A 13,093-nucleotide genomic window follows, 5' to 3' on the forward strand; every position below is an offset into this window, starting at 1 on the left:
CAGATGGTCCCGAAGCGGCTTCCTGCCGCTGATTCTACGATTATGGACCACGCATGAACCGCATGGTCCCTAACCCTAGTACGGGCAGGCTGCAGCCCACAGGTGGCCTCCCATCCACATGGGGGCCGTCATTTTTATGAAAGCGACGTGCAGCATCCGGACATTGCTGCATGTTGCTTACACAGTGGCGCACTTGTGATGTGCAAGTGGCAACCCCAAACGATGCCGATTTTTCTGGGTTCTTTTTGGGGTGGAGAGACAGAGGACAGTTTGGCTGCTCCAGTGTCCCTCCGGAGGGAAACGGGACACTGCCAGCCTGCCCTTTTGGGGCGGTCTGTCCCGGGCCATAGGTAACTGCTTTGGGGGGGGGAAGCTAACTTCCTGTGTTTGCTTGGAAATAATTCTTCACCCAAATTTGTGTTGCATAATAGATATGTATTCATTTGAAACATTATTACCCCAGTCCTCAGTGGGGTGGCTCACAGAGCAGACCACAGCCAGGTTTACAATTTAAAAGAAACAACACGAGAAGGGAAATGGCAATAAGGGGGAGGAACAAATTGGGAAATCCGTCAGTAAAATTATCAGAGCTATTATACTGACCACTTGACATGGAAACAGTTCTTGAAAAGGAAGAGCCACCAGCAAAGTCAATGGCATGGGCTAACTTTCCATCTGTTCTGCAGATGGAACTTTCGATCTATTTTGGAAGTTTGGATGCATAAGTTCACAATTTCTTCCTGTAATTTGTTCTTGAAAGTACTGGTCACCCAGTGTGGTATAATGCTTAAAACATCAGGCTAGGACTACCCAGGTTCAAATACCCAGTCAGTCATGGACCTCAGCGGTGATCCTGATCCAGTCATTTCCTCTTGGCCCACCCTATCACACAAAGTTCTCGTGAGGATAAAAGGGGAAAACATGACAGTTCCAATTGACTGTAGTGGTTACCAGCCATTGAAGGAGCTATCCTCCATGAACCGTCCCATCATCTTGATTGAGCTCCTGCAAAGAAAAATGGGACATAAATATAAGAAAGGTGTGTGTGTGTGCGCGCGCGCGCACGTACGTGTAAAATTTACTAGACCTCCACCTTGCAGAAGTTGATTGAATAATAGCTCTGAGATTGGTGTTATCTCTCTGAGATAAGCACATCTGACCCAAGAAAGAATATAATGCCCTGAGAATGTGGTAGAACAAGAAATGTCCCCACATGGGGAAACAACATTACATAGGTAACCAGTCCAGAGACTCCCAGACTTTTGTTTGTAAATATCCACATCCCACAACCCTTTTGGATACAGACAAGATGCAATCTCTCCCTAAGTGTTGTTAAAGCAAATGGCCATAAAACGAAACTATTTGAAGTTATCTTCATTTCATTTGTAGAACTATTTTACATTATTAACATAGCTGAATATAACATCCTTTTGGGAATAACAAGATCACAAGTTATACCTGTTTTGACTGCAAGGTTGCACTAGTTAGTATTTGTACTACCAATTCTATAGAACAGTGTTGGGTTCAAAGAACCTTTTAATTAATTTTGTCTTTTTCTGTGGCAACAAACTGTATATGGAAATCCTTGCCCAAGAACTGAAGGAGTATCTTTATTGGTTTTTTGCTGAATTTTCTCTTTCAACAAGCTTTTAACTCTATCTAATAGAGTAGACCAGGGACAGATACAGCGACTGATGCAAGCACTGTTTTCCAAGCTTTGCCAGCTCATCCAGCCAGGGCAGAAAATGTGCAGAAAAAGATGACTCTTTTATTTTTATTTTTGCTATAGTAACTATAGGCTGATGTAACTGATAATACACTCTAAGGAAGAGAGTGCTTGGGATGCAAACTTTATTCCAAATAATGCTTTGGCAATATGTGAGCTTGGCTGTTCCCGTTTGCCTTTGCAGCAAAACACTGCACTTACATCTGTAGAATGAAAATTGTTTTATAAAATTAGGGTTGGGTTGCTGATTTGGATGTGAGGGAGGAAATCCGTGTGTTTGAGGAAGAAGTGTGAAAAGGACAAGGACTTATTTATATAACACTAAACTATGGTCTTGACATTACAGCTGAACTGACCCACTGCTTTGCTTTTGGGGAGGGTTTGCTCGTATTTTTTATGCCTTGTAGTTGAATTTTCATTACCTTTTATGTAAGTTGTCAAGTTTACTTCACATAGTTCTTTTTTCCTTTCTTATGTTTTCTTTTCATTGCTGTTGCCTCTTCTATTCCTTTTTACTTACTTTCCCCAGCTTTTTATGTGTTGTAAACTTCCTATGTGAGTTTAAAGTACCTCAAGGGCTTGACTTGCTTTGGCTTTCTCTCCTCTGGCTGCTCTGACAAGGTTGACTTCTTGTGTTTCATTTTAAACAAGCCAGACACATAGGTTGTTTTCTGTTTTTCTCATGTTTGGTGTGTCTGTACTCCTACAGATCCAAGATTGAAGTGTGAAGAGAATGCAGGATTCTTCCAGCCTACCTTTAATGAGAGCTGTAATTTTGCATGTAAACACCTAGAATCATAGAGTTGGAAGAGACCACAAGGGCCATCCAGTCCAACCCTGTTGCCATGCAGGAACTCACAGTCAAAGCATCCTCAACAGATGGCCATCCAGCCTCTGTTTGAAGACCTCCAAAGAAGGAGACTCCACCACACTCCAAGGGAGTGTGCTCCACTGTTGAACAGATGAAACCTGTGAGCATAGGCTGCATACCTGGTGCCTCCAATGAAACAAAGATGGCTTTTTTGTGAAAGTCAAGTCTCCACATTTACAAACCACTGAATATCTGTGCTGAGAGAGTGTGTGCCCCCAAGGCTTGCCACATACACAGCCCTGAAGATAAATTTCCCTCAGCCATGTGTGAACAGACACTGGCTTTCTGGTTCTAAATATACTGCTGTTGTAGTAGTATGCCTTAAAGTATTTTCTGACGTATGGCAACCCTAAGGCAAACGTATCACAGGGTTTTCTTGGCAGAATTTGTTCAGAGGGGGGCTACCCTTGCCTTTCTCTGAGCCTGAGATTGTGGCTTGCCCAAGGTCACCCAGTGGGTTTGCATGATCAAGCGGGGATTTGAAGGTTAAGGTTAAGAGGTGATATGATAGCCCTGTTTAAATATTTGAAGGGATGCCATATTGAGGAGGGAGCAAGCTTTTTTTCTGCTGCTCCAGAGAACAGGACCCGGAGCAATGGATGCAAGCTGCAGGAAAAGAGATTCCACCTCAACATTGGGAGGAACTTCCTGACAGTAAGGGCTGTCCAACGATGGAACACACTCCCTCGAAGTGTAGTGGAGTCTCCCTCCTTGGAGGTCTTCAAATGGAGGCTGGATGGCCATCTGTCGGGGATGCTTTGATTTTGATTTCCTGCATGGCCCTTGTGGGTCTCTTCCAACTCTATGATTCTATGGTTCTATGAACCCTGGTCTCCCACTATCTTAATCCAGCACTCAAATCACTACACCATGCTCTCTCTTTAAATATGTTATGAGAATTCAAATAAATAGGATTTTTCCCCCCTAAATGTTTGAACTACTCAACAACTACTGTGAAGAATTTGCATGTCACTTTGAGGTAAAATCACTTTGATACCTTCCCGCTTGGATATCACAACTGATACAGTCCCAGAGGTTATGTTTGGCCTCTGCTTGCCCACTAAAAATGGATTCTTGTCAAGCCTGAGGGTGCGCACAGGATCCTAGTAAAAGCCATCATCTGTCTACTAGACTGTTGCCCTTCTTGGCTCATGAAAAGGGTTAGGTGGGACAGGCTGACTTGAAGAAGGGAATAGACAACACCTACTCACAACAATGCAGCTTTCCAACATGTCTGAAGGAGACAGTTGTAAGGGCTGTGTTGAAAATGCCTCCTCTAAATCCTACCATAATGAATAACTATGAGCCCATGTCCAACATTCCATTTGGAAGTAATGGAAAAGAACATGTGATGGCCTCCCAGCACCAGTGATTTCTGGATGAAATGGCTATCTTAATCCATTTCCATTTGGTTTCAGGTCTGGCTAAGGGACAGAGACAGCTTTGGTTGCCTTGGTGAAGAGTGTGAAAGGGAGAGTGTGTCCTTGTTGGTTCTGCTACAACACTCAGTAGTTCCCAATATAATTGACCATGGTATCCTTCTGGGCTGCCTTGCAGGGATGGGGCTTGGAGGCACTGTATTACAGTGACTCTGTTTGTTCCTGGAGGGGTGAGCCCCGAAGGTGGTTCTGAGGAGTACCTGATTTGACTCCTTGGCCATTGGTCTCTGGGGTCCCCTAGGGTATTCAGTATCTACACGAAACCTCTGGGACTATTCATCCACACGTTTGGTGTTCAGTGCCACCAACTCTATTTTTCCGTGCCACCTAACTCCAAGGATATTGTTTCAGTTCTAAACTCATGACTGGAATTAGTGATGGAATAGATGAGGACAAACAAATTGATGTTCAATGCATAAGAAACAGGAGTGCTTCTGGTCAGTCAAAAGGCAGTTCAGGAATAGGGATGCAGCCTGTGCTGGATGCAGTTACACACTCCCTGAATATGCAGGTTTGCAGTTTGGGTGTACTTCTGGATTCAGCCTTAAGGCCCAGGGGTCTGTGGTGGCTTCTGTACACTTAAAGCTAGTGTCCCAACTGTGCCCATTCCTGAAAATGACTGATGTGGCCACAGTGCCATGTGCCTTATTTGGATTATGGAAGTGTGCTCTGTGTGGGGATGCCTTTGAAGAAAGTTTGGGAACTTCAGTTGGTACAAAGAACTGCAGCCAGACTCTTACATTGGCTGGTTATAGGAATCACGTAACTCCCCTGCTCCAACAACTATTGGCCTGTTCTTGGGTGTAATTCAAACTGCTTGTTATGACCTATATGGCCTTATGACTTATATTGCTTAGGACCAGTCATTCTGTCAGAATAACATCTCTCCCTGTGACCCTACCTGACCTCTGAGATCCACAAGAGAGGTCCTTCTTTCATTCCCACCACCTTCAAATTTATGGTTGGGAGGAACACAAGATAGGGCCATCTTGGTGGTTGTTCCTAGACCATGGAACTCTCTCCGGGGAAGCTAAAATGGTCCTCTCTTTGCTGACCTTCCATTGGCAGGTGAAGATTTTTTTTTTTTTAATTCAGAGAGGCTTTTAGAATTGAAGGCTTTTAAAGAAAGGACTTATAATAAAATACTACATGGTTTTTATTGTACTGTTTTAACTACTTTTTTTCCTTGTTAAATGTATGTTTTTACATTGTTAAAATATGATTAATAGTTTATATTAATTTAACATTAATATTTAATATTAATAGAATAATAGTTTGGTTCTATTTTAATGTTTCCTTTTTGAATAATTTAAACTATTCTGTTAGTAATTTAAGTTGTAAGGTGCCTTGAATTCCAATCTTGGGGGGAAAGCAGGGTATAAATAAATGATGATGATAGTAACTACAGTAGTACTACTGTTATTACTGTTTTGCCTGTCCTGTTCTTGAGCCGATCACTTTTGACAATCTTTTTAAACAATTATATTATTACAGTGCTTTACATATTTGACCTTTATGTATAAGACCTTATGCTATTGTCCTTGTTTACTGAGGCATTAATCTCTTTTCCCTCTTTTGTTTTACAGAGTTCCTGCTGGGGACTGTGCGGAAAGATGGCAGCTGCAGAACCACTGACTGCTTTCTCCCGCTGGTACCTTTATGCCATTCATGGTTACTTCTGTGAGGTGATGTTCACAGCTGCGTGGGAGTTTGTAGTCAATTTCAACTGGAAGTTCCCAGGTGTCACGAGTGTATGGGCCCTTTTCATCTATGGAACATCCATCTTAATTGTAGAAAAGATGTATCTGTACCTGAAGGACAAATGTAACATAGTCCTGCGCTGCCTAATTTATACCTTGTGGACGTATGTATGGGAATTCACCACTGGCTTCATCCTGCGCCAGTTCAATGCTTGCCCTTGGGACTATTCACAGTTTGACTTGAACTTCATGGGCCTCATAACTCTGGAGTATGCTATTCCATGGTTCTGTGCGGCAATTATCATGGAACAGCTAGTAATCAGGAACACCCTGCGTTTGCGTTTTGATGAGAATGCTGAACCTGGGGAACCCATTGCTGCTGTAACTTTGGCCAATGGCCATGTGAAAACTAATTGAAAGGTGACTTGAAGCTGTGCTGTGACTAAGTGAACTTTCCTCACCCCTCTGTTGAAGACTTGTGATGACGGCCTCAAAAACAAAACAAAACACCTCCTTCCAATATGATAAACAAACCTCCTGGATTTGGAGGTATGCATGAAAAAGTGGAATCAGTAGGTTTTCTATGGATTTTACTCTTTTTTCCCTTTAAACAACAAGTAGCATGGTCAGCTACCTGTTGGATAGATAGGTTTGACTTGTAACTTACTGTGAAAACAGTCCTGTTCCCTGCATTTTACTGCATAGGGGTTGGGGAATAAGACAAATGCTAGTCAGCTTTGTACAAATAACAAGTTAATGGATTGGCACAGACACCCCTGTTAATGTAGAGATTTGGCTTCTATTCCGTTTGGCAATATTCAGGTGCTTGCTTGCAACCAATACCTCCCATGGGACCTGAGATGCTGCAGGGTCAAGGAAAAACCAACAGCTGCTGAGACAGCCCAACAGTGGCAGCCTACTGGGGAGATAGAATTTGCCCTCTTGTGTGCTTCTCCTGAGGCTTTTTTTTAAGTTGCACCATAGCATATGGTATTATGGTGCTGGACAGTTTGTTGGATTTATATAAAAAAGATTACTTTTTGAACCATCTATTGTGATGCTCACTCAAGAGCCTATCCTCCCATTCTCATACATACATACATACATACATACACAAACACACATACACATATATTTAAATAAAGGTCTCTTTTGCTGGATGAATGATTGCATTCCTGCACAAGTTGCATTTTGGCCAAGTAGTCAAAAGTGGGAGAGAAACATGGCTGAAGTCTTCCCTTCCTTACTCCTCATAGTGGAACTCAACAGACGGCTCCTTCAGGTCTGATCCTTGCAACTCTGAAAGTAAGTGTTCTCATCACCAGGCTCCTCTCTGCCCCCCAACCTCCAGCCAGGCAATGTTATGTCACTTGATGATGCCATTGTGGCAATAGAAGTGGAACTGACCAGCCGTGGTGTTGACATCACCAGCCCTCCTTGGGATTTGGAATCCTATTGAACAGACTATTGAGTGCTTGTGCATATTTTAGTTTTTGCTGAGTTTTCTCTGCACCCCACCTGCTGTACTCAGTGTCCTAATCACAGTATTAATGGTGCAGCAATTAATCCCCTCCTTCATTAGGTTATTGATGAGTAGCTGCTGATGGTATCCCATTGCTTCAGACTGAGGAGCACTGAGTGGTTATTTATTCTCCAAGATCTTCCAGATTGTGAACAGTGCCTGCAAGTTTTCTAGAAACTGAGGCAAATGTGGATTTCCCACAGAGACATGCATTTCAGAGGTTTTGCAAGAAGTAGCAGTCATGAGGAAGCTACATTTCATCTGGCAGCCATTAAAGGATGTTTTTGTTAACCTGAGGGTAAAAGAAAAACCAAATCCCAACCTATCTTTTTTGGGGATGGGTAAGTTTGCTGAAAATAACTAATATCCTACAGCCTTAAGAGGAGGGCATGCTTTGTACTAGACCACCTGGGCCAGAACAATTCCAGGTGTCCTTTGCACTGAATGGAAAGTAATTGCACTAGCAATGAGTTTGACTCATGATGTGCATTTCTTTATGTGGTCCCAGAGCCTCTTCTGTGTTTGAAGATGAGGTTGCATTATTTGGCTGACCATTGACTGTTTCATCCACCTGGTAATCAGCTCACACAGCTGTTCCTTGTTCTATTGAGTTCCATTGAAGAGGGGACAAAAAACACACACACAAAGAATGTATCTACACTGCATTGTTACAGCAGTTTGATTCCATTTTAATGGCCAAGGCTCCATCTTGTAGAATCTTGGGATGGGTTATTTGCTGAAACACAGTTCTGTTAGAGAGCACTAGTCCACTCCCCTGGCTACGGTAAACTACAAATCCCAGGATTTCATAGCAAGGAGCCATGTATTAAAGAGTCATGGTATCATACTGCTATAACTCTGTACCATAGATGTGCTTAAAGACACATTGTCACTCCTGAATGGATTCTTATAAATAAGAAAAAGTGTAGCATTAACTTGTCTTGTATTTTCTGAGTGTGATTAATTTATATCTCCCCATTTTCCCTTCAGGTATGATATCCATTGCTGGCAATGGATGGTCAGGAGCACTGCCAGTAGACTTTCAATTAGGTCTGTCCTGTGGTTGACAGTGTCTCCTGAAATGCTTAGCACTTCACAAACACACACACAGAGAAGCAGACCATTTTATAGTCCATCAGTTCTAAAAAATGTACTACTGAATAAAACTCTACTTCATGTATGGTGTGGGCCACACCTGATTTATTGTTTAACAGCCTGCAACAGTAGTTAACAGATGGGTAACTCACTGTTTATAGTGAATCTGATCTGACACCCTCTCAATGTCCAGTTCTATACATGTCTACTCAGCGGAAAAGCCCACTTGAATTCATTGGGCCTGAACTGGACTAGATTACCTCCAAGCTTTCATTTAATTAATTTTTTTTTTATAATTCTAAGCGAGCACAGAATTGCAGCCTTAATCAATAATGGGATGTAGTGAATACTGTGGCAGGGGGAAAATTTTGCATCCTATATTTCTAAACTGCTGTTCTGTCCTCTCAGAATGAATTGGGAAGATGTCGAATGCTGGTGGTGTGGCTTCTCATTAAAAACCTTTTTGAAAACACTAAAAGCAATTTTCCTCCAAATATTCCATGATTGAGGGAACAGTAAAAGTAGAAAATAGGCTGCTTTTACATTTCTTGGTAATTTTAGTTTGTGGAGCATCTCATAAGGCTGAGTAAGTACTGAGTCTCCACTTTTAGTGATGATGGCTGATTTCCAACGAGTAGATGTTCAGTTTTGTTCTTTACATTACCCTGCAATACTGATCTCTTAAATTGGCTTGTAAAAGCATGAAAGGAAAATCTCTAAAAATAGCAAAGTGTCAAGGGTTACATTTTTGTGATATCAAATAGCACAGCCCCATGCTCTTTGGGTAATTTCATCTTAAAAAGCACCATTATTTGAAGGCTGGTCAGTAGTTGTTCGCTTATTCTGAAGAATGGCATCTAGCCTTTACACTACTGTACTAACACCTCACAGAAATGAGCGACATTTCCCCATGATATACCAGAACTTCTCCTTTTATGTCATTTTCTCGCAATCACATGGCATAGCTGTAGTCTCAAGGAGCTCTAACTTTCACAAATAAATGCACTTTATTTATATGGCGTGTGGGGAACTGAGCTGAGCCCAATAAATCAATACTTTTTCTTATAATATCCCCCAGCTAACCCCTTGACCATATCACCTTTCTTTAACACTCTATGTGTCAGCTCCTCAAATTTCTTCTCTTTTTGGAGGAAAATCAACATCATTGCAGCCAGATATTTACTTCTTTCATTTTATGTCTGTTTCTTTCTGCATTTTTTCAGTTCATGTAATGGGGATAGTTGGATGGGAACTACTACTGTTGTTTTATAGCTGGGTTGCTTAAACTACATAGCAATGGCCACACTATTGACAACTGTAGTCCAGTAGCTGTGCAGTGGAGGAGCCACTGGCTTCTAAAACACACTACAACAAAACGCACACAATCCTCAGTTAAATATTTGCTTGTATGTGTATCCTCCTCAATAAAGTTGCCTGTTTGAATTCACCAGCAATAAAAAGGTGTGGTTTGTTGGCTTTGCCTTTGCTCATACAGAAAGGGTGGTTCCATTGAATTTGTTGGAAATGGGGTGGAGGAAGATGGTGTTATTACAAACATACCTACACAAAGTATTACTCCTGTGTTCCAAAGATGTTTCAAGCAGTTTTCTTAAAATAGATGGTATCTTTAGGTGAGTAGCCTTCATGTTATCTGGGTTATCGGACCATCTTATGCTCTCAGCCATCTGACAGAACATAAGAATGCCAGCCTCATGTTTCACAGATGTCAGATGAAACATACAAGGATCTTTCTGAATGCTGTGGTTCCTGGTAGTGGCGTGAGCAATGTTTGGACATGATATCTTTCATCCTAAACAATAGGAAGAACCTCCTGATGGTAAGAACTTTTCAACAGTGGAACACGCTGCCTCAGCGAGTAGTAGGATCTTCTTTGGAGATTTTAAACAGAGGCTGAATGCTCATCTGTCACAGGGAGTGCTTTGATTATATATTCCTGCATGGCAGGGGGTTGGACTGGATGGTCCTTGTGGTCTCTTCAAACTCATATGATTTAAAACATGCTGCAACTAAGCCCTAGAGCATCAAGCCTTATGGCAGTGTACAAAATGTCTTCATGTCACTTGGCATTGATGTCGTATACAAGGTTTCCAGAGCAAGTAGTTCGACAGGTGCCATCTTGAAGGCATTTGTGCCAGTGCCAGAGGAGCTTATCTCCTTGTGGACTAAATGGTTATGCTCAGAATGAAGAAAGCTGCTTTTTCAATATTCTGGATGAAGGAAAAACAGACCTACCCTAGAGGATATTTTATTTTATTACATTTTGTTGTTTCCTGCAGAGGGGAATGGGGATGGGGGGATAGAGGAGACTCAGGAAGACACTCTTTCCCTATTATGCTGTCTGTTTATAGTACAACCAGAAAATAGCAATCTGCAAGCTCTGGCAATAAATTTAATTGCTTTTGCTTCTTATGAATTCAACAGAAAATAACCAAAACACTAGCATTCAAATAAGAAGAAACAACATATCCTTTTACTCTTTGGTATATATCATTGTTCACCCTGTGGCAGTATACTTCAGTTAACAAAGTAGATGTGTTCTTTGGTATTACAGGGTACCAGAGACAGAATTAACATGGAAAAAATAGGAAAGCACATGTGAAAAGAAAACAATAGAAAATGTTATGAGGTCTCTAGAAGGCTCAGAATGTTTGTTTTTTCAAATACATAAAGAAAAATATGTTGAACTTTCTAGAGACCATTTGAATTCTTCTTGCAAAATGTATCCCGGGTTTTTCTTTCACCAGCTACAGGAAAATGGCTGGATGCTTGTCTGTGGCTTCTCCCTCTTCTTCACTGAGCAGGAAAAGGCCAAGCTTGGGGACTATGCAGATGTGAAAAAGTTGGATTTCAGGGGGGACTTTATTCATTGCACAGTTGGTAGTGAATTTTGACTACCGCAATGGCCACAAAAGTAAGTTGTGATGTAATAAATCTGATTTACACCATCGTAATTCACCAAGAGAATACTGTATCAGCCACCACTTCAAAAAGAGGCAAATTCAAATTCTTGCCCTTATGATGACTTCATCTGACTTTCTCTCATTCTCTAAGCTGGAGCTGTAAACCAATTCTTGTTACAGATATGGTACTCATAATTTTTCCAAATACAATGGTGATGAACCCCTAATCTCTGGGACTAATCTGGCCTTTTGGGGTTCCCCAAATTGCCCTTTCCCTAGAATGAAACCCGGGAACAAATCCAGGTTCACTCGGAGATCCAAAATTTGAATGAATCCTAGACTAAATGGAAAGCAAGGAAGTGGGGAGGGGAAGGGTGGCTGGGTGTCCTCAGCTGGCAGTGCAAAAACCAGGTGAAACCTGAAACTAGGACTCAACCAATTCCCAAAACATTGGCTGAACATGCTTTGTTCCACTCAAACTTTTCTTGTGGTGAGAGGCTGATAGAGCAGCAAAGCCAGGTCATAGACTGGGGTGACAGACATAGAAATTCTGACCAGTGCTTTGGCTAGGGACCTTAGGGGGCCATCACCTGAGTTATCCAGCACATGGATGAGTGTGTGGAAGGGACATCTGACCCTCCGCTCCAAAGGTTTGTTGCTCCCATTCTAACAAACTAATTAGTATAGGCTCAAAATTGACAGGCAGATGAAGGTGGCTTCTGGCCACTCTGGGGGCATGGCATTTAGATGACACAAGCCCCAGAGCATGCAGAAGCCACCCCAGAGCTGTGCTGGGACCACCTAAGGCAAACCAAAACCGGCTCAAAAGGAGTGGATATTTTCCTCTCCTTTCCACGGTCCATATGGGATCATGGCAGGAGGCACTCTTGGGGCTGTGGGATGTGCGATCTGGCCAGGAGCGGCTTCTGACCACTCTTTCTTGCCCATCTGTTTTGCCCCATAGTCAGTGGTGTACATAAGGTTGCCAAGACAGGACTATCCCAAAACCTTAATTTCAAGGCCCAAACCTGAAACCTAGGGATGATGTCATAGGAGGGGGGACTGGTGATATTACAAGGCACAATCCATGTTCATTAAACATCAAACATAGTTGCACAGAGTATGCCATTCAAATTAAAAAAAAAAATTTAGGTCTGAAGAAAATATACAGGATTTTCAAGTCAGCACTCTCACCCTGAGATTCCTTCCTCTGAGAACCGGAGAAGATGGGCCATGAGATCTGGTAACTCCAGGCACACAGGTGAGTGCAAGACCAAGAAGGGGATCCATCTCAGAAATGAACCTTCATGGAGTTATAGAATGAGAAAGAAACAGAAGGCAGACTAATTTCTTTCCTTTGCTGCAGTGCAGTGACATCAACCCCACCAGTATTATGCAATCTAGATGCAATATCAGGTTACTGAGTCCAAACCTCACTGTGCTCCACAGAGAGAGATGGTAAAAATTTCACCTAAGCATCCTATTGGTAAGGGTATTTAAAGTGTCTCTTCCTTTATTTGGTGATACACTGGTAAAATGAACACTAGCCAGAATGCTTATTTGAATTAACACATTCCTGTCCTCTTTTTTCCTTTCTGCATGAGTATCTTTCAGATTTTAGCATAAACAGCGTGCAAGAGACTTAAAAGCAACCAAATCCATGAGCATGAAAATGTTCTAAAAGCTTTTAGAACATCAAGACTACAGTTCCCCCAAACAATTGTTGTTGTCTGTCTTCAAGTCATTTCTGACCCTATGGCAAACCTATCATGTGGTTTTCCAGGGCCGAGAGTGTGTGACTCATCCAAGGTGGGTTTGC

At 42.0% G+C, this 13,093-nt stretch overlaps 1 protein-coding gene across 6 annotated transcripts in view; it reads left to right on the top strand.

The window, feature by feature from the left end:
• TMEM229B (transmembrane protein 229B) overlaps positions 1 to 9,798 on the top strand; it is a 72,056-nt gene extending 62,258 nt beyond the window's left edge. For all 6 annotated transcript variants that reach the window (XM_042445258.1, XM_042445259.1, XM_042445260.1 and 3 more), the window contains one exon: positions 5,623 to 9,798. In XM_042445258.1, coding sequence (XP_042301192.1) covers positions 5,623 to 6,153 — 531 coding nt within the window. In that variant the 3' untranslated portion in view covers positions 6,154 to 9,798. The remainder of the gene's footprint in view (positions 1 to 5,622) is intronic.
• Positions 9,799 to 13,093: the final 3,295 nt, after the last annotated feature.

The sequence above is a fragment of the Sceloporus undulatus genome, chromosome 1, assembly GCF_019175285.1.
Source record: "Sceloporus undulatus isolate JIND9_A2432 ecotype Alabama chromosome 1, SceUnd_v1.1, whole genome shotgun sequence".
NCBI classification, from domain to species: Eukaryota; Metazoa; Chordata; class Lepidosauria; order Squamata; family Phrynosomatidae; genus Sceloporus; species Sceloporus undulatus.